Source organism: Amblyomma americanum, chromosome 5, assembly GCF_052857255.1.
Source record: "Amblyomma americanum isolate KBUSLIRL-KWMA chromosome 5, ASM5285725v1, whole genome shotgun sequence".
Lineage (NCBI taxonomy): Eukaryota > Metazoa > Arthropoda > Arachnida > Ixodida > Ixodidae > Amblyomma > Amblyomma americanum.
The window spans coordinates 207,695,942-207,721,301 of NC_135501.1; the positions used below are offsets into that span (position 1 = coordinate 207,695,942).

Here is a 25,360-nt window from a genome sequence, read left to right on the forward strand (position 1 = left end):
TCATTTGGTGATCAAAGATTTCGGGGCTCACGGTGCATACTGCCGTAGTGGCCCGCGTTGGACATTGGATTGTTCGTCTCGCTAGGAATCCTCGAGGTCATGCTGCTGTTATCTTTCTGGGTCGTTCTCAAACAAACAACATGCGCAAAGTTGAGGCCACTCGTGACCGCTCGGGCAGTGGGAGGTCCCACTCGCGTCGAATTTGAAAGGACGCAGGCGAACGGAAAAGGAGGGAAGGGGGTGAAAGAAAAGAGGTCAGCCTCAGACACGTCCAAGAAGAATCTCCGCCGCGTTTTGTAATCGGCTCAGCTCGTGAGCTCGTATTCATTCTCGCTGTATTACCCGCCTCGCGTCGCCTTCCTCGGCTTTCCTCGTTACTCTTTTTCAAATCGTCGAACGACCTCACCTTCCGTGAGCGTTGTTGTTGTTGCTGTCCACTCTTGTTGCTTGCTCTCGCTGTCGTTGGGTTGCGGCGCCTACGTGCCACCCGGCTCGTATTATGCGCGAGCTCGCCGGCAGTTGCAGTCGGCGACTGTACTCGGTGATGAGTCACCGCCGCACGTGTATGCCATGTAGGTGAGGGCCGCGGCAACTGGGTTACCGGGTAATACATCTCGCCTTCTGACGAAAACAGTCTCTCGCGAGGTGAGGGAGCGACATTTTTTTCGAGGGCTTCGCCATATTTGTGCAAGCATTAGGTTCACACAACCCCCGCCACATCTTTCGGACTTCGAGAGATGCCGCTATGTCTTACGAGCGTTAGCTATCTCTCGCGTGGTAAGTCTACTCGATACCCCCCCGGTTAGTGCAAAACCGCATCTACTTATACTCTCATGAACGCGGAAACAATTTCTTGTCTTATAGTATACGTACAAGTCGAACTTCGTGCGCCAGTTTATGTATCTGAGGCAGCGTTATAGAACAGTAAACGATATCTGATAATTTCACTTCTGAGAGGAGCACGCACGGTGCGCCACAGTTCTCAGTGCTTACGAATTCGATACTTTCCTCTTCCACCACCGTGACGCCGCTTGATCGCTGAGGAAGCCAGAACCTTAAAGATTTCAATTTTGAGGCTCAGCGGCGTCACCGCGCGAGGCGCCGCAGCTAAGTGTGACACCGCGACATATAACTTCCCCGGGGACTTTTTGCTTGCTTCTTTTTTTTTTTTCCGGCGCCACGGCGTCAACCTTGTCTAACGCTAGCTGTGACCCTGACTGTTAAGCTGTATCGCCCGATCCCGCCAAGTTGAACGTACCAGAATGGGGCCGGTTTGCATGCCGTGCTTATATGTTAGCCGGGCCTCTGCATCTGCGCAAAAATTCGCCCACACGTCCTCTAGAGTTATGAAAGCGGCTTTCAGAGATGCAAATGCGCCGGTCTATTTTCCTCGGGGAGTGGGTATTGCAGCCATTGCGTCACCTTCCATTCCATGCGAATTCAATATGGGATTTCTCTCTTTCTGTACCGGCGCACTTAAAAAAAAATGCAAAGAGTGGCAAGCAGTCGCTGCAGATGTCTCCCTTCCGGCTAGATGCCCCACGATCCTGATCAGGTTTGGATACCCTTGGGCAATCACCGCCACTTCAATGCCGTTTTTTCCAACCCTCACTGCAGTATCGGCTTTCCGGGAGTTTATAACAGCTTCATTTTTTCTAATCTTTTATTTTTGTGTTTAATAGCAACGCATCTTCCTCCAGCTCCAGTGATAGAGATGCGCGGAGATAATGAAAAATACGCGCGTATGTAAAAATAAACGCCGAGATGGCTGTGGCGCGTGAGCGGCCTTGCAGTCACGAAATCGTCGATTATTCACCAACACATCACCGGCGGCGCGATGCAATCACTCCCGCTCGACGAGGGACGTATTACGATCCGTTTCTGGACGGAAGGACACCGCTTTTTGCTGCCGCTGCTGGGGTTATTTCTTGTTTCTGATGTCTCGCTCTTTTTTTTTTATCCTGCATGGTGCGCGGAAGGACGTCGGAACTGTACACCGGAACAGCAAGAGATATGCGTCTGTACAGGGAGCGGCTGCTCGCGCTAATGGTTCTGTCGTCAGGTGCTAACGATCTGCCATCGAACGTTGCCAGCCAAGGAACACGTCCCTGTGCGGTCCTTCCCGCGCCTTTAGTTAACTCTGTCTTCGCTCTTTACAGTACGTGTAGATTGCCCGTAGGCATGCGAAGAAGAAAAAAAGACGAAGGAGATTGTTCTTTGTCCGAGATTGGCGTTCTTCCAACTTCACAAAGCGGCTAATCGCTTCGAAGACAGCTTTTATGCAGAGCGGTCCCGGTTGGGTTGGTGTCAGTTTTGGAGGATGTCGGTTCGAACGACTGTCGCGGTCGTTTCAGCGCAGCTATCTCGGCATATCCTCTAGCTAGAAGCATCATCCTTCAGGGGAAATGCACCGAATTCCCGCGACGTTCTGCCTAAAGGTGCGCCACTCATGCGCGGGTAACTTCTGCAGGCCTTCTGCAGCCATTTTGTTGAAGGCCCCTAGAGATGTGCATACATAGAAGTTTGTTTCAAGTAATAGAGCTGAGACGTACTAGTGTAGGCGCATGTTAGAGCAGCCGGGTGGCTAGTGCGCATGCGCCGGCTAGTACAGCCCTCTGGTCTAAAACTCTCTCTTACAACTTTGACGTACGACTGCTGCTTTCTACTGCAGTGTTCTAAACTGCAGTAAGGTAGTGCGCTCCACTGATTGTGCGTGCTTCGCTACAACTCATGCTTGATGAAGCTTCATACGGCAGTGCGTCGCGAAGATAACGGCGTGCCCCCCCCCCCCCCCCCCTCCTTTTTTTTTTTTAATCCCGACTGTGCCTCTACGTTGATCGGCTGCGACCTCTCCGAAACCTGTAATTTCCCTCTGTCGGCGTTCCTTCCGCGGCGGCGGGGAATATTCAAGGTGGTCGGCCACCAGGCGATCGGATCCGTTATCCTGCTGCAGTTTGGAAACGCGCAGGTAATTGGCGGAAAGGCGTTTCCCTGCCTTTGTGCTGCCGGGTATACTGCAGTGCCGGACGGCTCGCCGTGCCCGAGAACGGCGGCCGATTATCGCCGCGGTGTGGTGGAGGGCGAGAATTGCGGTCCTCGAAGGAGGAGTTCGGCTGTCCTAATGAGTTTGACGCGCTCGTACGTGCGCCGTACACGTGAGGCATGCATGGGCGGAGACGCAGTGAGACGCCGGCCTTAGTAATTAATCCTTTCCCTTTGTGCAGCGCTCGTTTAAAACGAACCCGAGGTTGAACGGAATTACGTAGTCGGATGCAACTCAAAAAACGAGGCGGCTAATTCCCCTGAAAGGGAGGTCTACCGATTCCCATGACGTTGTGGGTAATCTTCTTAGACCTGCATCGCAGTGTGTGGCAGATGAAGGGAGATTCACCATGTGTTACTCGGATTAGCCACGGGCCCCTGAAAATCGGCAGACGTCATTGGCTGCAGGGCTTCCTTTGAGGAGCATTTGCCGCTTCGTTCTTGACTTGTCGTCATCATCATCACCGGCCTGACTACGCCCACTGCAGGGCAAAGGCCTCTCCCATGCATGTGTCTCCAAGTAACCCTGTCCTTTGCCAGCTGCGTCCACCCGCAAACTTCTTAATCTCATCCGCCTACCTAACCTTCTGCCGCCCCTGCTACGCTTCCCTTCTCTCTCGGAATCCCTTCTGTTACCCTTAAGGACCAGCGGTTATCTTGCCTTCGCATTACATGCCCTGCCCAAGCCCATTTCTATAATTGTATCCGACTATAATTCAATTAAGGAGACCTACGGCCTGTTGTGCGGCCGTAGCCGACGTCGGCCCCATTTATTTTCAATTGGTTTTGCCTGCGATAACCTCTGGTTTGGTGCATGCTTCCCCACATTTATTTTAGACTTTTATGTATTTCTTGAGAGTTGTACAATAAAGGGGAGTCTGCGTTCATTGCGAAAATTATCTACTGTTATACGTATGACCTGCTGGCCTATTGACCCCCCTCACGACGTCTTCGGTAGGAATGAGAAAAGAAAACGACACTGGGGGAAATATTTTTTTTTTCTTCGTGGATTTGGTCCCGCCGGACCTCGCGGGCTAGAAGGAATTGCCCCGCGTTGTTCATAAGTCTTTGAAGTTCTGCGCGAATGCCCGGAACACTTCCCCTTTTTATTGAAAACAGATAGAAAAATGCAGTTGAACCTTTTTAATCAGCGCTTCTTTATGTCCTGGTCGCCCCTGAAAATTATTTTTGTATGACACGTAATGGACAGGCATGAATGACCCCCCCCCCCCCCCCCCTTCCTTCATACTACTCATGTACCTTCCCTGCGGAAGAAGAGTCTAGATTGTCCTCTCCTTGTTCATGATCATGCTACACTGTTGCATTAGCAGAACGCCGTAGTAACTGAGGCGAAAGGGAAGAGGGGCGGATGTGGAGGGTCTGTCGAGGACAATGTTCTTACATACCACGCATGTGGCATATGGTTTAGGCGTGGAATTGGATGCAAAACTGCGCTGTTGTTGAAATTAATCCCGGATAAATATTTAACAGCAACGGACGCCGCGTCTTCAAGGTCGACCTCTTCAGGTCGTGATTTTGCGGTGACGGCGCGAAAAGGTCGAGGGAGCCCTCGGTGAACTGGCGAGTGTGGCGTTACGTCACCCACACTTGTCTGCTCCGCTGCTGTCTGTGACGCAATCATATCAACGTTGCGCAAGCAAGGCTCTCTTCTGCGCCACTTGGGATTCGGGTGCGTTCGGCAGAACTTGGCTCTCCTTTCTGGCAACGGCGGAACGGGAAATAAAGCGTGCAAAGCGATAAAAAGAAAAATTAATCGACCAGTGAGAAGTCTCGTTACGAGGGCGATTCAACCTGCCAACAGCGCAAACGTCGTTTAAGTAAACGGAATACGAATCGAAGTAAGAAAAAAAGAGGTAAAAGCGCGAAATGAAAAAACAGCCACTTTAATTTACTAGGCAAAATGGCCCCGATTCAAAGGGAGTGCCAGTAGTACATATCTATATAGGAGGAGAGATGTAAACGCATTCGCGGGAGAAAATATTCAAAGAAATTACGGAGGTTGAGTGTCGAATAAATAGAGACTCACGGCAGTGAAGCCTTACCGCACTTCAGCCTTACATAAAGAAAAAAAAAATTGAAGTCGGAAAAGTCGGTTACCTCGAACCATGGAGCGTGGGAAACAGGAGCAGTCACTAATAGAAAAATAAAAAAAAAACTTTTTGTTGTTGTGAACGTTTTGACCAAGTTTTAGCCGACCACCCGATTCAAAGATGATGCTCTCATCCATCCATCTATCCTGGCACCATGGTGGAAGATGCCTGGCACCGTGGTCACATGGAGGGAAAAAAAAACTAGGAGGGAGCGTGACGAAATAATCTTGAAGCCTGTTATAGTCATGAAAAATATAATGGAAAGCATAATGGGAAACAGGCCCTCACGTGACAAGGCAGCGGTAGCTCTTAGCCGGATTTCGGTTTCGCTATACATCGGAGCACGGACGTTCACTAAAAAGCACCGCGATCCAAGCTGGTTGGCAGTCTGGTTACTGTGTAGGGCTATTTCCCAAGAGTCAGTGCGCAAAAGGGCCCTCGGCAGCGGCGTCAGAGGAGGATGGCTTGCAGAGGCTTTATCGAGGGACGTCATGCTCCCTCCTAGTTTTTTTTTCCCTCCATGCATGGTCAGCACATGGTGGCTGGATGAGCGTCTGAAACACTCACTCTGGAGAGATTCTTTGTTTACCCTCAACGCAATGTGGATCACACGCGAAGCTGATTTGACCCCGTTCGACCTTTGTGATTGTGGACAGCAACAGTTAACGTTACGGTGTAGCGGGCGCCATCGCGGCGCGCCTATCTCCCGCCTTTGTGTGCTCTCGCGAAGCGGGCGTTACATCTTCCCTGAGCGCAACGTGTGACCTCGAGTCCGTTAGGAAACCGAACCTTTGTGAGCGAAGATGCTCCGAGGAGAGATGGGGGAGCAGGCGCTGCCAAAGGTTTCGTAAGCCGTTCCTCGTGTTCGTTACGTACAGGCGCAGCTAGGCAACCTGTGGAACGAGCGAGAACGGAGCCTGTCGGTGAAAAGGACACATGCGCAAACGGGTCACTTAAAACGGTGCAGCGTGGATGGTTTTAGTGTGCGTCGAGGGGACGCAGCCATCCTTGGCTGTTGAGCCCAAAATCTCGTCACTTTTCTGTCTGTCTTTTTCATACATTTTCAGCGGCCTGTGTGCAGAAAGGTTAACATCTGGTCGGTGCGATCGCATCAAGTTCTCGCAGCCGAGTGGAACAGTGTGATGTCTTAACGGCTCAACCTTTAAAATGTGGAAGCGATGCAGAGTAGCCATGTATATGGAGGCACTCCTCGTTTTCTGTCAGGCACAGAACAGATATATACGTTCTTGAAAGCGATATGAACGGTACTATGACGTCAAGTGAGACTGGAATAGATATGTTTTCCCGACTCCGGTTAGAAGCAGGTGACACTTACTGAGAGTCAATCAGAAAGGCAACATGGCGGTGTGTAGCTCTGTGACGTTTATCATGACGCGAAGTGAGGAGGATTTCACGATTGAGAACAAGATTTCCCTGGCGCCCAAATTTTCTCTTCATTGCTGATTCCAGCAAGAGGAAGTGGAGGACTGAGGAAGAATGAAAAAGGGAATCTGGTCGCCTGGAGCGGAACCAGACTTTCTCTCAAGCACGACCTCCTGCGCGTGACCGCTCGCATGCAGCAGTCCTTCCGCTTTGGGCCTTGCCTAGTCATTTAGTCAACCAGCGGACCAACGTTTGTGGCTCCACGCACAGCTGTCATTTCTTTCGATGCACGGAATCCGCGCGTATAGCGCCCTCGATCGGCACCTTACCCAGCCTTGCTGCAGCGCATGGCTGTCTCGCGGAGATCGTGCGTCAATGTCGTCGTGTGTTGTTCGGCGTGCCGCGCGTTTTCGAGAAGTGGGACGGATTCGCTGCATAAAACGCGCCCGCGCTCTCCACGCTGTGCTAGCTGCATGCATGGAAGCCCGGCGCGCTGAAAAGACTGGGTGAAGGCTGTGTGCGCCGTACGCATTCATCCGTGCCTTGCCAACGCCATACGCGCTACGACAAAAAAAAAAAAAAGGACGCACACGTCGCCTCTCAGAGCTAGCGCGCGCGGCCGACGCCGACACGGACTTTCTCGATCTCGGAGAAGTGCACGCTGCTGTGACGGTGGCGGACGGAACGTCGGTGGGCTTATGTGTACTACGTGACTGCGGAGCAAGAGAACACAATGCGCACGAACGTGTGAAAAACGAGTGTGACTGACGTGCACACAGTATTGGGCGGAGCTGAGATGAAGCTTTATGCGCCGAGAGAGGATAGCCGCAAAGGGCCTCACGCATGATCTGTCGCCCTTATCCCGTCATTGTAGATTTGGTTCTGAAAAGAAAGAGAGGACCTTCACAGGACCGATGACTTGTAAGCCTTCAGTGTGTAGGCGTGCCTCTCCTGCTGGTTTTTTCTCTTACGAAACCCACCATGGTGGCTCAGCAATTATGGTCTTCAGATACTGAGCATCGTGTTATGAGAGTGAGAATTTAAGACGCGATATGACTTCTTAGTGCTGTAGTCTAGCAGAGTCAGACGGTATGACCTATCATATGCCTTCTGATATGATTCTGATTCTGGGCTCAGATATGTGCCTCTTTTTTGTTTTCTGCTGCAGCCTATGGAAAGGTCTTCCTGGTGCGCAAAGTTGGCGGCCACGACCATGGCAAGTTGTACGCCATGAAGGTCCTCAAGAAGGCATCCATCGTCCAGAAGCAGAAGACACTGGAGCACACTCGCACCGAGCGCCAAGTCCTTGAAGCCATCCGGCAGTCGCCATTCCTGGTGACACTCCACTACGCCTTCCAGACAGATGCCAAGCTGCACCTAATCCTTGGTGCGTCAAGTTCTTGTAATGAAACCATAACACATATAATTTTGTTCGGTGCTGAAGAAAAGGAAGGCGAGAACATGATACCCATGTGTCATGCAGACTGCTTCATATATTGCTAGCATGACGCCATGACCGTTCCTGTGCCCTCTTAATTTTTTTTTTTCAGGTACTGATGATGTCGTAATATAGAAGTTGAAAAGAAAGGCTGCCACATGTTCTTGAGATACTGCTATCTTTTGCCTCTTGAGCAAGGGCAAAAACATGTACCACTTTTATTGTCTCTATGACATTTTATTGAAATTTGACACATTTGTTTAATATGAGCCTGGGATCCTCATCAAATTACAGTGTAATCAACATTGTTTCAAGCATAACTATAAACCTGTCGAATCATGCTTTGAGTGTCATGCAGCTTTAAAAGTTATCAGGCATTGCCAGGCCCCTTGTTATTGGTTCTCGTGACGATGCGGGAACCTGCATTACAATTAAATTCTGTCTCATACTTGACCTCTCGGCACAGTTCAGACTGTTTGAACATCTCTAGGCTTCAAGCAACACTTTTTCCAAAGCTCACCGGTCATCTTTTTTTTTTCTTTATACTTTCAGACTACGTTAGTGGAGGAGAACTGTTCACTCATCTCTACCAAAGAGACCACTTCACAGAGTCTGAGGTCAAGATTTACATTGGAGAGATAGTGCTGGCTCTCGAGCACTTGCACAAGGTAAGAACTGCTGTTCTGTTTCTTTCTTGAACTTTTGTTTTTTCTCTGCATGGAATGACTGCTAGTGCCCATAGCGTGTAAGATGTTGATGATGCAAGTCTAGCTATTCCACACACCCTGTCTATTTAATTTTTACTAAGGAAGCACAACAAACAATAGGGCTGTCTTTAGCAACATGAACACACTATGCATTTGTATAAACTGTTGGCAATGTAAGTTTATCCTGTATAATGTCCCTTCTGCTGCAAAGTATGCTGCCAGCACAAAGTGTGGGCATGTGGTAGGCATGCACAGTTTGGGGATGGCATTCTTTTAAGCTGCGATGTGCAGTGAATTGACATTATCAAGAAAAAAAAAATGGTTATCTACAGGAGATAACACAATGAACATAATGTACTAACTTAGTGCACGCTGTTCTCTTTCACCCCAAATTTTTTTATCGCTTTCCTACCAAGTCAGTATTGAGCTACAGTGCTGCTGCGGTGGCTCAGTGGTTATAGTGCTTCACTGCTGACCCGAAAGACGCGGGTTCGGTCCCGCCATGGCGGTTGAATTTCGATGGAGGCGAAATGCTAGGTGCCCGTGTACTGTGTGATTGATGTCAGTGTACGTTACAGAACCTCAGGTGGTCGAAATTATCCGAAGCCCTCCACTATGGCGTCCCTCGTAGCCTGAGTCGCTTTGGGGCTATAAACCACATAAACCACCACCACTAAGTTATAGGACACAAATCATTTCCGTTCTTCTGTATGGCTGCAGCCTGCCTGTCGCAATTTAGCCCTTTAATGTTACTTATGTTAGTGTATTTGTCAGCAAATCCATGTCTGCACAACTTTTCCTGCATTGTGCAGTTATTTGAGGAGGTGCAGACCACTTCTTGCATCTGCCTTAGAAAAGAAAAATGCGACTGTCCAGTTGCACAGACAGATGTCTTAGCAAGTAAAGAAAAAAAAATGGTGGAAGGAAATACCTCAGTAGAGCAAGAACAGTCGAGAGGAATGAATAAGGGCAAACCAAAGGACAGCTGTCCCCTTTTGTTTTCCGTAGGAAGCAAAGAACCGTCCAGCATGTCGCCTCATGGCCAGTTATATTTCCTTTCACATGGGAAGAGAGCAAATTACCCTGCAGTCATCTATGCTTATGATTTATGCACTGATTCTGTATTGTTTGAATGAGAGAAAGGCTACAGCCACAAGGATCGAGAGAAAGCAATGTCTTTGAATCTCTGCAACTCGCTAGCCTTGCAGCAGCAAGGTTAGATCTTGCGTGAATATTAAAAGAGCCTGACAGAAGTGGTCCTTGGTGGCTATCACCTTAGCCTTTCTTGTCTCTAAACAAGGAAGTCAGCACCTCTCTAGTGTTTTCACTTGAAGCAGGGCTGCCCTACGTGATCCCGCAACCAGGATAAAAGTGAAAAACCTTCCTTTTCACTTGTCTTTTTTCTCATTCTTTGGACGAAATGGTCTTGGTGCTGTTATTTTAAAGTGCCTTATTGTGAGTATCTTGATATATTGATTAGCAGTGCTTTTAAAATGATATGTAGTTATGCTGACACTAGTACAGTCGCATGGTAAAGCTTCTCCGTCTGTTTGTGGCTGTGCGCTTGATACCCTGTTATGCACCTGTCTATTCTATTCTCCCCTGTCTACAGCTGGGCATAATCTACCGCGACATCAAGCTGGAGAACATCCTTCTCGACAGCCAAGGACACATCGTCCTGACAGACTTCGGACTGAGCAAGGAGTTTCTTCCGCATGAGAAGGCAAGCGCCAGTAGCAGCCCTCGTGACCCACTTTTTGCCGAAACCCACCAGGGCTTGTCACACTCTCTTCCCCTCTCCAAATTCTCCTCTCAAGAGTTGTTTGTGCCACTGCCCTTTCCTTGCTCCGACCCTTCCCACTCCCCTCTCCGAAACCGCCACAGAGCATTGCAAAAAATGCGGCTGTGATGGGGCTTCCATGTCCTTCAGGCATTCCCCCAGTGTGTTTTTTCTCTTCCGGAGCTCTGCACCTGCTAAGTGTTCTGTGGCTCTGAGTTGGGTTTTGCCATTAAAGCAAGGGCAAGTTTTGTGGTGGGGATTTTCCATGTCAAATGTGCTTTTGCTGAAACTCCATGTGTAAAAAAAAAAGCAAGAACATAAGGAGTCTGATGCAATTGACCCCCATTTTCTCTATTGGCATCGCAAGACTGTGCCAGCTTTTCTGTAGAGTTAATTACTACTGCAAAAAATTGAAGGGGACACTTATGCTCTGCCTTAAGAGTACGACGGGGTAGCATAACAGGTTGATTCCCTTATATGCCGAAGGTCATTCTCTACTTTACATTCTTAGATACCTTGGAAGTCCTCATACCACTCCTGGCGCAGTAATGCAGTGGTTAAGCTATGTGACATTCCCCTGCGATGGCAGGTGCTCCCAGCGATGGGTCTTGTGTGGGCCAGGTTGCTCTTCCCGAGCGACCAATCATTAATTCAACTACCACCTGCCACGGTGGGCACTTCGCTGACTATCTGGTGGGCAGGCTGTGACGACGCCACAAGGTCACGTGACCTAGGCGGCCTACCTGCCTCCTAAGTTGCTCTTTGAGCACCACCTGCCAGTCGTGCTCGTGATTTTTCGCTCGCAACACCAACGCCGGATTTTCTGCATAATGGGGCTTTTAACACTATTGTGTTATCTTAGTTGTGGTACTCAAATTATTCTAAAGGATGGAATCGACCGACCAGGTTTGAAACTCTATATAGTTCTCCCAAAAAACACACCTAACCTTGCACAGCTAAACCTCAGTTTGTAGAAATGCTGTTCTACAAATTTTTCAGTGGGACAAAGCATTTGTGATTGCATGTAACCACATGACAGACTTTATTTCCTTGTTTCATAGAATTATTGATTTAATGAAATGATTCTTGACTTGAAAAGTCACCTACGGTCTCATATGTTTTCTTGGTATACGAAAGGGATCTCAAACAGGTCAGACCAATTGGAATTTCATGCAGCAATATGCTTGTCTTTTTAACTCAGTCTTTATCTTAACAAACAAATATCGTGATTCAAACTATGATTTAATACCACCATATAGCTTAATGACTATAAACTTCTTGGGGATTCATGATAAATGAAATTTGTGATAAAGAGCAATGACTTCAAATTATTAGACCAGTTACAGTTCTGTGTAGCCGTGAACCTATACTCCTGTGGTTTAACGAAACTGACTTTGGTTGACTACTACATCAGTGAGCGAATTAATCGCGATTTCATGTAGCTGCATTGACAGATGTTTTCTTCCTCTTAATGAGGTTCTTCTCGACTAAATGACCTAATTTACAGCTTGCTTCATTGCAGTCAGACTGAACCATAACTGCAGCACTGTTATGTGAACAGGAATCTTACCTCTGTGTTTTCTTTCTTTCTTTTTTTTGTGACAGGATCAGAGGACATACTCATTTTGTGGAACGATTGAGTACATGGCCCCCGAAGTGGTGCGTGGTGGAACCACGGGCCACGACTTCAGTGTCGACTGGTGGAGTGTCGGCGTGCTTGCGTATGAGCTGCTCACGGGGGCATCACCCTTCACGGTCGAGGGGGAGCGCAACAACCAGGCCGAGATCTCTAAGTGAGTGTGGCAACATATTATAACTGGAAGCAGAAAACGCCTACAGGTAATTAATGCTCGAAACTGGTCTAAGTGCTGTTGAGATGCGGAATTCATAATTTTCGAGTGGCACAAAAGCAGGAGATTACAACAGCAGGGAACAGATGAAGGCAAACACACTCTTCTTACGCAGTGTTTTATTGCATGTGGTGCATGGCAGCAGGCATAATCACTTGCAAATTACTCACTCACACCTTCGCCCTATTCCCAGGAGGATACTGAAGAGCCAGCCGCCAATGCCAGACACCATATCTGGTGATATCAAGGACTTCATTCAAAAGCTCCTTGTCAAGGACCCACGGAAACGTCTTGGTGGTGGAATCGATGATGCCCTTGAATTGAAGAGGCATAGGTTTTTCAAAGTGAGCAGTTCTGCATTTTTTACTAACTTTGTAAAGCCTGCATAGGCTTGTGAAGCACATTAACTGTGGCATTCATTGCAGTTTTGCCATTGTATGCTCACCCTTGCAATTTTCTATCTTTGTCACGTGACTGTCAACTTGGCAAACTTGGTGAGAGTTGCCACATCTGCATGAAACACAGGACTGGGCGATTGCCATGCCATCCACTAGGCTGTTCTCAGGGCTGGGTGCAGCCCGATTCTCTCCTTCGCTTATCGCACTGCTTGGTGTTCATGCAGCCTAATTATGGGTGTGGGAATTAGGTAGTGCACTATCATTCTCATCTACTGGGCCCTTAGATCTACAGAAATTAATTTTTTCGAGATATTTGTCATCTATAAACTTTCGATGGCAGGTTTACATCTTCAGCAATGTTGCAACTTGGAGTGCGTTTCTTTTGACAGCAGCTGCAGATCTCAATGCCTGGACAGCAGTTCAGTTATGCAACATTCATTTCTGTAAAGCTCGATCAAATCGGTTCCTGCTTAACTTCCAGAGCTGGAAAGGTGCGGCTGAACACAAATTCTTTTTTGTTAAGTTTACATTCACCATTTGCTGTGGCAAGCTCTGAACTAATTTTGATGTTGTTATCAGGGCTGCTAAATTTTTTAGTTTTCCCAAGGAAAGACATTAATGACCAAATTTTGGTTCTCCTGCAGATAGCAAGAGAGGATTTTCTCAACTTAATAAAATTAGTTATATGATGTAGCTGCTCATGGCTATCTTGAGGTGCACTAGATTGAGAGTAAATGGCACATATTGAAAGGTATGGGCTCACGTCTTTTCACACTCTATGTAAAATATTTATTGGAGTGGAACTACAATAAATTAATTGATAAATTGATAAAGTACTTCTACCATCACATCAGGCCATTCTTGTCATCTAGTGAAATTATCTGGCAAACCTAACCGAAGTACCTCATGGCTTACAGGGCCTCAACTGGGAGGACCTTGCAACCAAAAGGATTGCAGCACCTTTCGTTCCAAAGATTGCTGGGGAATTGGACGTCAGCAACTTCGCCGAGGAGTTCACTTCAATGGTTCCTGCTGACTCGCCTGCATTGGCACCCATGAGTGACGACAAGGTCTTCAAGGTGAGGCTGTGGCCCTGTCTCTGGACGTGTACTGACGCTACAGATCTGGGGTCGAAGCCAGCATCTTTCTGAACCAACCGTGAAAATGATTAGTAAATCAGACATGCTCTGAAAGTGTGGAGAGCCTTCAGAAATACGTGGCATGCTCTTCAGTTTCATGAATGAAGAATTTGTTGCCAGTTCATGTAACAGTGATCATATGCAGTCGAGCCCGGATATATTGAGCCTGGTTGTTTCAAATTATTGGCTGTTTCGAGCACACAGTTTATCCCCTTGAAAATCCTGTGTAAAATTATAGGAGAGTCACGCAGTATATCAAAGTCCAATTTCCCCACTTGTTTAGCATATCTAGGGATTGGACTTTTCTGTTCAAACTAAAAAAATAACAATAACAATGCGCCAAATTCGGTTTTAGCGAGGAAGGTCAGTATTCTTGGCATGGAAGGCATAGCTAGCTGACTGTTGAGTATGGGTTACTCAGTCAAAGCTGAGAATTAGCTATCTAGGGAAGCCAACAGCGTGACGAGACTGTGGTATTATTGGACAACCTGTGCAACTGTGCGATTTGAGGTGTTGCTCCGCTAGATTGCATGCCTCTGCAGACCGAGATGCACCACCTCCTCGCTGCCTGCTAGCTAAGTGTTGTTGGTTCACTTGCATCACCCGCTTAGTTAAGTAGTTAAGTACATTAATAAACTGCATGTCAGACATTGACATGAACCAGTGCATGGGTGCGATGAAAAAAACCATGTTCTGGCTGCCATAATGTGGCAGTTCCGTTGTTGCCGTGAACATTCAGGTCATGTGATGCCCCACCATCTTGCTCATCCCAGCATGATAACCCAACATTAACATGTAAACTGGGTTCTTAGGACTAAACTTTTAATTCCGTTTCTGTCTGCCGGCTATCTCACTTAATTTGTGTCATTTATTTAATGATGATAGCAATTCTTCCTACAAGCAAAGCTCCAAGTGCTACCATTTCACATTAATTACAAAAATGCCGAGATAGACTACAAGTGACTTTTGACCACACAGGAATGGCACGTTGACTCACCGAAAAAAGTCAGTAATTTATGCAATGAAAATAATATTCACCGAAAAAAGAAAACAAAAATTGCGTTATGAAGTAAACACTGAAAAAATTCTGTCGAATATTCAAAAATAAAACCCCAAAACTCCAACCCCTATATGTATCGAACTTTGTACTGCACCCCTGCAAGTGGCACTTCTCCTAAAGGGAATCCTCAATCACTTTTCTTGCACGGAGATGGCTCAGCTGTGTGGTTTTGGGCCCCTGCTGGTAGCGCTAGTGCGATAAAACCGTGGTATGAGGTGAATATGTGATGTGCTTGACAAGGGTGGCCTTCTGCCTCTTGCACTCATTTTCCGCACCGTATTGCTGCCATGCAGTGAAGCCAACATAACAGGCTTAATTTTAATCGCCGATTAGTCTATTTATAGTGTACTGGAAACAAGATTAGACATCTTATGACTGGTAGTTGCAAAGCACCGTATGTTGTTGCTTTGATGCGAAGCAGGCTCAGCCTAGCAGTGCCTATATCAAGCGATGCACTGCCAGCATGCTGCCGGGTGGTATGTCGCTGTACTGTATTCTTGCTATTGCATTGCACTGTATTCTTGCTTTCAGCATACAGATAAGCTTGTGTATTGCCATTTTTTTTCCCCAAACTACCACTATATCAAACTATTTCACGATCACCTTCGAGTTCAATATATCTTAGTTCAACTGTAATGTTAGTCAAGAAACCACATTAAAAAGTAGAGACAACAAATTTTGGTTGCGTGTTTTCTTCATTGTGGTTATGTGTCAGACATCAGTACACGTGGATCACCACATGGCATTCTCCTATGGTCGCTAAATAATTTTTAATTGAATTTATTCTCTCATGCTGTTTTGGTTTCAACAGCAGAATGTTCGCTGTGATGTCAGAGGTCAGTATAGGTCACGTTAGGCATGAAAAAGAACTGAGATATAATATCTGTTGGCATTTCTTTAGAACGCTAAAGCCAGCCTGCCTCGAAGAGCCAGGATGACAACGAAGGAAGTAGCAGCTAATACCAGTGGTCATAGGCAATGGGTAGTAGTGTCTTATGGATCATTAGAAAGAAGAAAACATGCAATTAAATTTGGTGTCTATACTCCTTTAAGCTTCCAGATGAAGAAAATGATAGAGGTCATTGTGTACATGAAGCTAGTGTTGTATGAAGCTTTGAGTTGCCCAGTAGCAACGCAGATATATAACAGCATCTTGTAGAAATTATGGGGATCCTCATCTTGTATTGCTTGCTTTCTTTTTTTCCTGCTCTTGCAATTTTCTACAATGTTTATTGCTCTCTCTCTCTCTAGTGCATTTTGTTACAAATGTCACCAAAACTTTCTCATGTGCCTGGCCACGGACGACACTGGCCTGAAATGAGACTTGCTCAACATGGCAAATTTATTTGTTTACCATCTTTACAAGAATGCACTTTGTGTACAACTTCAGGAAATTTGAAGAACTCAGTTTATTCACGGGCATCAGTGTGCCAGTTGTAGTTATGTTGCCATAATAAGTTCAACTTAGGCATGCTTGCATCTCTGCTAGCTTTGTGATTGCACACATTCTCCTCAAATAACACTGGGTGCATTTTGCAAAAAATATTAACATCGTTCTAAGCTTAGAAATTTGTGTTTCCATAGGGTTACTCCTATGTGGCACCATCCGTGCTGTTCAGTGACAACATCCTCACAGATGAGCTCATTGGATGCTCCAATGACAGTCGGCCGAACATGTCTCAGCTGCTCGCTGCAAAGTTCAAGGTAAGCTGTGCTTTTGCTTTCACATTTTAAGCTCAGCTTACTAAGTCACTATACCCCATCTCATAAGTTCCTTGCAGCACTGCGGAAGCTAGAGACCTCCCCACCCAATCAGGAGAGTGCGCTAAACGTGTTCCTCCACACCTCGTTGTCTGCTTGTCATCTGCTTGCGGCGTATGCAGATATGGTTAGAAAAGAACATAAATAGCCACAGTCTACATGCCGACCTCTGAAGGAGAATTAGGCTGTTTTAGAATATATTATGCACGCTTATGTACGCTAAATGTAAGCATTTTATGGGCCATTACGCCCCTTTGTCACATATGCAACCTGAGATGCACAGATAACTTTAGCCCCGTAGAACCATCTGGTTTTTAGAATGGAAACCCTTGTTATCACCAAACTGGCATTTTTCTTGAAGCCTGGGAGCAGCATAATTGTTGCTAGAAATAAAAAATAAATTTAGCGCTCATGGATTTTAGTGTAGGTAAGATGAGACAAAAAGAATGCCTGATGCCCTGCTTATGGCCAGTGAACGTACTGAAAAGCCTATTACCAACGACGAATTCACTCCGAGGCTAGGGGTCCTGCTTTGAAGCGTGCCACCTAGTTGAAAAAGCTGTTTTAGCATACACGAGAGTCTCGCATGCCAAAACTCTGGAAATAGTATACATAACACAAGCATGTGTTAATGCTTGGTTTGAAATAGCGTTTGGTGCATGTGATCGTTTTAGAGCAAAACAAGCCAGATTTGAACACTTTTGCTTCACAATGCATCATTGGGTGTACACTAAGCACACTATCCCATATGCCCCTATGCCCATTTTACACTTGCACTACATTCTGTAGCTTTGGACCATCACCTCTGCACTCATCTTGGATTTGGTAGTGCTGCAAGGAACTACTGAGATTGAGAATGGAAGCTCTCACTGCATCAGTTCTCTGAGAGTTTCACTTATACCCAGAGGACAAGCTAAGGCACTCAGTGCAGCTAGGACCTGAGCATTGCTGCACTGTTGTTCCAGGCTTGAGTTGTCAGCAATGCATATTTGGCATTGGAAATGCTCAGGAACAGCAACACGTGGCGCTTGAACCTTTTAAATAGTATTCTGTGCATGACATTTTTGTAGTGATAGCTATACATATTACGGTAGCATTTCGAGCCTTCAGCGTGGCGGCGCTGCCACCCTGTGGCTGCACCGCCACGCTATCGCGTGGTTAGTCACGTGGTGCGGAGCAGCTGCCAGCGGTGCGGTGCCGTGGCTGATCACGTGATTCGTCACGTGGTTGGTCACGTGATCAAGTTCCACCCGGCCAGCTGTAGCTATCGCGTTAATCTAGGTTTAACCAAAGCTAAACCACTGCCATTTTTTGTTTTGTTTTTTCTTGCAGAACTCTGCATTCTTTCAAAATTATGACCTCATCACAAGGGAGGGAATTCTGGGCGATGGAAGCTACTCTGTCTGCAGGTGAGTTTTGCAGGCATCCTCTTTCTTATTGGATGAACCTTTGAAGCATCATGTTTATATGATTATGAGCACACGTCACAAATTTGATTGTGTCATGAACTGTAAGCAAAATTTGGCACCAAATGCCATGTTGATTGGAGTGAGTGCTTATTTCTCGGCTGCTGCATGTTAGAATTCAAAAGTGCTTTTGTCTCTCTCAGCTGACAAAAGCTCATATTGGTAAGCGGGAAATTTTGCCAGATCTGTTTTGAAGAATAGCTTGTACACACTGCAGTGCGAAACAATTTTTTTTTTTGTTGCCATTACTGCATAAGTGATTTTATTTCAGAGCATCTTTATGAAGTTAAGGTAAAACAAGCTTTCTAGAACTTCGCTCAGATAAAAATGCAGATTAATGTGATTATAACATAGAACTGTGATTCTATCATGATCATCTTCTTAGAGCGTAGTTCACAACAATTCAAGAACTAAGGTAAAGAGAGGTGAATTCCATAACGCCGTGTGTGTCAGCTCTGCTTTTTTCCTCATCTTTTTAGTGATGCTGGCTTTGCAGTAATGATACACCAATTAGCTCACAATGCAAAGCTTTTCAAACGTGTTAGTGATTGCAAGAAGACTGTTTCGTTTATGCAAGTTGTGCAAGACTGCAAGCTATTACAGGCATTTATGACCACTTATTCAAGGATTAACCTTGCAGCGCATCCAAACACAGGTATTGCATGTGGTCTACCAGGAACTGATATTTAGGCATGCAAAGACCATTATCACACTGTTTGAGATATAGTGGCCTTGAAATAGGATGCACGAATACCATCTGTGCCATTTTATAGCTTGCTTGCATCACACTAAGACGTTGGCTTCATTTTGCAGGAAATGCATTAACAAGAAAACCGGCCTCGCGTACGCTGTGAAGATTGTGAGTCGCCGGATCGACACCACCCAGGAAGTTCAGCTGCTGAGGATGTGCCAGGGGCATCCCAACATCGTGCAGTTTGTTGAAGCCTTCCAGGATGAGGTCAGTACTATCATGTTGGTGTGAATGTCTTAGCACTGAAATTTGTGACAGTTCGGATTTCATTGTTGCCCAGAATGCTGCGACTTTATCGCCGAACTATCTTCATTGTTTCTGGCCAGACAGTAATGGAAAACATTAGGAGCCTGGTAAGACCTACATGACCCAGGTAGAGTCTCTGAAACTGAGAGGAAAGGGTGGTGTTTGGGGCTTGTTGGGATATGCACGTAAGAGGCAGAGCCTTTGAAACTTAGGAAAGGGTGGAAAAATGTTCCTGATGCATTTATTTTTAGGCAGGAATAGTAACTGACTAATTATTTTAGTTGAGACACAGTTTTACAATGTGAAATAAAGAACATGCTACCAGTGGGAGCTGAACCTATGATGTCCATCTTGTGCATGGTGCTCTACGAACTGAGGTACGGCAGCAGCTGCCCCCTCTTCTCCTTGGCTCACGCTGGCAGTGTGTTATCTCTGCTGCTTTGTCAAAATGGTATGGTGTATGGTATAAAGGGGGTATGAGAGACGCCATAGTGGAGGGCTCCAGATTGAGTGTGCCCACCTGGGGTTCTTTAATGTGCACTGACCATGCATGGTGCATACAAGTTTTCTTATTTTGCCTCTGTTGAAATGTGGTCATTGCAATCAGGTTTCGATCCAGCATCCCTGGGCACTTTGTCACATTATCTCCTCCTAAAATGATTTTTATTTATTTATTTATTTATTTATTTATTTATTTATTTATTTATTTATTTATTTATTTATTTATTTATTTATAACACCTTACAAGCCCTTGTTCAGAGCATTAAGTAAAGTGATAACAACAGTATAAGCATACAAACTAGAAAAAAAAATGTGATTAGCCAATGAAACCTAAATAACAGCTCATAAAAAATACAAAATACACAGTTCATAACATCAAAATGTAACAGAAGAAATACATTTCGAAAGTGCTGTGCAGAAACAGAACAAGCAACCGTCAACTGCAACAGAAATATATTTGAAAATATAGTGCAGAAACATATGCTGAACAAGCAAACTGCACAAATAATGAAAAATTCAGCAGAGACACTTAATACTGCTTCCGGGTGGGAATGCAAAAGCATTACTGTCCCTAGGTACGTATGACACCACCCGGAATGGTGTACAACGAATAGTTGCATCACAATTTTGGTATGAAGTCTTAGAAGGCATACAATTGAAGGGACATATGTTGTAGGTTTGAATCCCTCTCGCAAGATAGCCTCCAACTTGACTAGCACATATATAAGCTGTATGCAACGAGAAATAGTATGACACCACCCAGAATGCTGTTTGACAAATGGTTGCATCATAGTTTTGGTATGCATGTTGAAAAAACTTTCGCCACATGGAGTTCGGCCTGTGGCGAGTAAATACAGATGGATGGCGTATATAGGATTGTCTGAAGTGGCAGTGCTCAGCTTGCTGTGTGCATCATATATCTGCTTGATGATGTCATGCTATTTTTTTATTTGCCATCACTGGAATTTTCTGTACCATCTGCAAGTACACACACACACATGCCACTGGCTTTTCTCGTAATGGGACTAGTAATGCTTTCGCATTCTTAAAAAATGATAATAAATAGGCATGAACGGAATCAGCCATAGTCACCCGTATAATTGATGAATGATGTCAGCGTGAGAAATATTGAACAATTTGTCTTGAAATATGTCATGGTTAGATATGGAAATGATAATTTCAGGGCAGTCATTGCAATGTGATATGGCCCAAGAAAGCGCAGATGAATTGAATGCCCGAGTGGTACCACAGATGCTTGCAAAACTGAGTTAAATGGCCGGGATGTGCGCGAAGGAGCATTGAGTGGAAGGGGACAAAGGGCGGTGTTGCAAACATATCTATGAAGAACTAATAATTCAAGGGAAATGTCACATTTTATTTGTGTTATGCTCGCATGATGATCATAGTTTCTGCGGCACGATTTTGAATGGCATCAATCATGTTGGATAAGTACAGATGATGATGGCTCCAGACAGGTGATGTGAACTCAAATTGGGGGTAGGCAAAACTTAGGTAGACCAATTAGTGGACGTTAGAGGCGGAAGTGTGTAAATTTTGATGCAGATATACTAGAACTCTAAAAGTCTCAGCGTACGTAGATAGCCGTAATGTGAGGAGACCAGTTGAGGTTTGCTGTAAGATGAACGCCAAGGTATTTCTATGTTAGGGCCCGGGCCATCATGGTGTTGTTAAGCTGATATTTGAAGCAAGTGTTAAGTTGCTTACGGCTGAATTAAATTATTTTGGCACTTAGATACATTTAAATTTATCTGCCATTTGTTACGTCATTGAACATTAACATGAAGGTCTGTTCGAAGTGTGAAGCTTGTTTCATATGCAAGTTAAATGCTAGTGAATTCTGCCACTGCAGCGAAAAAACCTACTTTGAGTCATCGTGGCGTTGAGGGGCGAGGTTCCAACAAGTTGGAAATTGTCGCTGCGACGCGCCCCTCAATCGCTCAGTTCCTTGCACGTGAACCAGCCTTGAGGTGGTCATTCAAAGTGACAATGGAGCGGTACAAAATGCAGTCATCTGCAAAAAGTCTTATGCTTGATGATATGTCAGTATGCACATCACTGAGGTCGATTGCAAAAAGGGGCTTAAAGTGTTCCTGACGTAACATAAGTAAGTGATGATGGAGTGTTGTTGACAGCAGTGAACTGCTTGTGAAGGGTTACAAAGTTGCGGAGCTATGATATAGTGAATGAATGTAACTGGAGAGCAGGAAGTTTAGAGGATAGGCTACAATGAGCCACATGATCAAATGCTTTAGAAAAAACAAGAAAGATGCAATCATGCAGATCTGCAGTAAATTCAACAAGTTGTATTTTGCATCAGAATTTATTTCTAAAACTGTGCTGATTAACAAAGAAAAAGTTATCAGAATTCAAATGACAGTAAATATTAGAGGCAGTTATGTATTTGACTAGCTTGTAGCATGTACAAGTTAATCAAACCGGACAATAATTATTAGGCAAGTGCCTGGACTCGGTTTTGTGAATTGGAATAACATTGAAAATCTTTAACTCAGCTGACAGATGTTCGGAAGATTACTTGCCCTCTTTAAAAAAGAGAGACAATACCAGGAACATATTCTTGTGCTTTCCTTGCTTTCAAAATCTGGTGGCCTCTTTCATGTGACTGCAGCAGTGGCCTAGTGGTTGAACATTCGCCTCACATGTGGGAGGTGCGGGGTTAAATCCCCAGCGCCGCCAAGTACGCGCCGGTGATATGAGGGGTACAAGCTTTCCCGTGGCCTGGTGCTCGGCTTTTTTAGGAATGAATTGCTTGAAAAGTGGGTCTTTTATCCTACTTTGAGTAAACGAAAAACACCTTGTGCTAAGGCGCTCTTTGGCCACAGGTGCCCTTTCACCATAAAAATTCATCATCATCATCATCATCATCTCTCACGTTCCTCTCCTATTGTGTGTGTGAGGCTCGACAGTAGTAGGGAATATGCGTGTGCCTAACGGAGCTGTGCTGTTCTTTTTTTTCTCACAGGCTCACACGTACATTGTTCTCGAACTGCTGACTGGTGGCGAGCTGCTGGAGAGGATACGTAGGCGGGCACGCTTCACGGAGAGTGAGGCATGCCGCATCTTCCGTCGTCTGGTCTCTGCCGTGCACTTCATGCACTCACGGGGTGTGGTGCACAGGGATCTCAAGCCAGAGGTGAGCTGCTGTGAAAAATCACTGAGCTTGGTGGTAGCAGTGTCATGTGGGGCTAAAGGCACACCAGCCGTCTGGCATAAAGATCTTGGAAGTGGTATATGAAGTGTTCAATGCTCACAGATGGCATTCTGCACTTCCAGATATTGGAAGGTCGCTCAGACGACACAAGCACAAGAGAGGACAGGATGACCACATCCCATGTCTTGTCTTGTGTTCTTGTCTTTTGCACAACCTTTTCCCACCGCGGTGGAAAACTCTGCAGCTGGGAAGCTGGCAGAGTACAGTCTACTACATTAGTGAATCAAATGATACGGCTTGCAGCCAGTGTATTTTCGAGCAGACTGTGTGGTGCTCTGATACAGTTGGTCAATGCATGGATGCTCTAGAAAATGCTGTGAGCAGCATGGAAAGAGATGGGACATAAATATGAAATAATGAGCATACTTTGTGCTACACTTTAGTGGCAGAAAGCCGCCAAATGGGTACAGGCAGTATGATTAAAGGGACACTAAAGCACTTTCTGTGAAAATTGGGCTTGCAGCGGTGTCCTGCAGTTTTTCATACTGCATACTCGAATATTGAATCCAGGTTAGGCAAAAACAAGCGCGAATTGTCTTTTTTAGCAGAAGTATGCAGCCGGTGCCATGTGGAACACTATACCACTGACTGTGATTGGTCAAGAAGTCATGACAACAGAAACCAGAGAAACTGCTGATATGAAAACCAGAGAAACTGCTGATATGGAACCAACGCTGCGTTGAGTGCAGATTGCAGCTCTTTTTTTCGCTGACCTCCAAAGATAAGGATACCACAGTTCGTTCATTCTACATATCACCTCAAACCAAAAAAAATGCTACACTAGCTTTGATTTAATCACATTATCACACATTCACATCCAACTTTGTGGATATTACAGTGGTCACATAGAAAACTACGAGCATGCATAGTTTGAAAGAATCTGATATTTCTGGTGCGCACCTTGTGCGAAAACTCAAAAATTATAAAAGTGGGCAGACAATGTGACAATCTGATTCGATGATCGTGCTTAAGCAGTGGTGATCTTGCCTTAAAGCCTTTACGATTAAGGTTCTCCAAATGATGTGTTTGCTTCTCGGGCTTTTCCAATTTTGCCGTTTCCAAATGCCTGAACTTGCGTCAATTCAGTTCAAAAGATTTATGGTTTAAGGAGGTTTAATGTCGTAAAGCGACTGAGATTATGAGGGACGCCGTAGTGAAAGTCTCAAGAAATTTCGACCACGTGGGGTTCTTTAACATGCACTGACATCGCACAGTACATGGATCTCTAGAATTTCGCCTCCGTCGAAATTTGACTGCCGCGGCCGGGATCGAGCCCGCGTCTTTCGGGTCAGCAGCCGAGTGCCACAACCACTGAGCTACCGTGGCGGCCTCAATTTAGTTCATAATTTCTTTTGCTGACCTATGTGCACTTGCTGTAATAATACATTCACCTTTCATTGGCTGGCTCACCTCGGCTAACCACAATGTTATTTGTGATTAATGTCTTACCTGAATGCTTGCCACTGTCATTTCTTTGAGATCAGGATTAGCCACCTCCACCCGTGTAAGCTGATGTAATTGCTTACATCCATCCATCCATAAGTCACTCAGTGGATGTTCTGACTTTGATTTTGACGGATGCTTTGTTTTGAGCCTAACCATCAAATGGTCTTTTTGGCGGAGGATTCGAGGGTGGGAGTGGGATGATGTGACTAGTGGGTGGTGCTTCTGGAGGACTGTGCTGGCTTTTCCATTACATCTTTGAATTCGATTTTGCTGTCCGTTTTTCATTCTGGTGCTGCGTCGGATTTTTGTGGAAGGTGAAAGGAGGTGGGTTGATGGTGTTTTGCATTTCTAGAGGGTGGAGTTGGGTCGGCTAGTGGTGTGTGGTGCCTCTGGAGGGCGAGGGTGGGCAGAGGTGTGGTGGGGGGGTGTGAGTGGATCAAGGTTGGCAATGGGTAGGCAGCCCTCTAGATAGGGGGCTGTGGTGCAGAGGTGGCTGATGGCTCCTGCTTCTGACAGGTGGAACGTGGTGCCAGTAGGCTTCACCACCAACTGATGCCAGATTCCTGGCGGGCAGATCCCTGCCCGCCAGGATCTCTTTGCACAGTAAAGTAAGCAGTGTTTCGGTGTGGAGGACATGGCTAGAAAATAAGGCATACGGCAGTGCTGAGTAGAGTCCTGGGGCATTGAGCACTCCACCTTGCCTAAGTCTCTGTCCATGTTTCTCTTACTTTGCAGAACCTGCTATTCACGGACAGCTCAGAAAATGCCACCATCAAAGTGGTGGACTTTGGCTTCGCACGTCTGAAGCCACAGGACAGTCAGCTCATGAAGACACCCTGCTTCACACTCAACTATGCTGCACCGGAGGTCCTCAGGCAGGCCAGCTCTGGCAGTGGTGCCACTGGCTACAGCGAGTCCTGTGACCTATGGAGCCTCGGTGTTATACTGGTATGATTACTGCGTTCTTTGAATTATAATTTTTTTCTTGTGGCTTTTTTACATCTTCAAGGGAGTCACTTCTAGGGCAGCGT

General features: G+C 45.8%; 1 protein-coding gene across 3 annotated transcripts in view; it reads left to right on the forward strand.

Annotated features, from left to right (window-relative positions):
* Window positions 1-25,360, forward strand: part of LOC144133536 (ribosomal protein S6 kinase alpha-5-like) — a 258,998-nt gene that overhangs the window by 228,440 nt on the left and 5,198 nt on the right. For all 3 annotated transcript variants that reach the window (XM_077666700.1, XM_077666702.1, XM_077666701.1), the window contains exons 3-13: window positions 7,705-7,923; window positions 8,527-8,642; window positions 10,294-10,404; window positions 12,067-12,254; window positions 12,505-12,655; window positions 13,627-13,788; window positions 16,493-16,612; window positions 18,002-18,078; window positions 18,949-19,093; window positions 22,635-22,805; window positions 25,065-25,277. In XM_077666700.1, coding sequence (XP_077522826.1) covers window positions 7,705-7,923; window positions 8,527-8,642; window positions 10,294-10,404; window positions 12,067-12,254; window positions 12,505-12,655; window positions 13,627-13,788; window positions 16,493-16,612; window positions 18,002-18,078; window positions 18,949-19,093; window positions 22,635-22,805; window positions 25,065-25,277 — 1,673 coding nt within the window. The remainder of the gene's footprint in view (window positions 1-7,704; window positions 7,924-8,526; window positions 8,643-10,293; window positions 10,405-12,066; window positions 12,255-12,504; window positions 12,656-13,626; window positions 13,789-16,492; window positions 16,613-18,001; window positions 18,079-18,948; window positions 19,094-22,634; window positions 22,806-25,064; window positions 25,278-25,360) is intronic.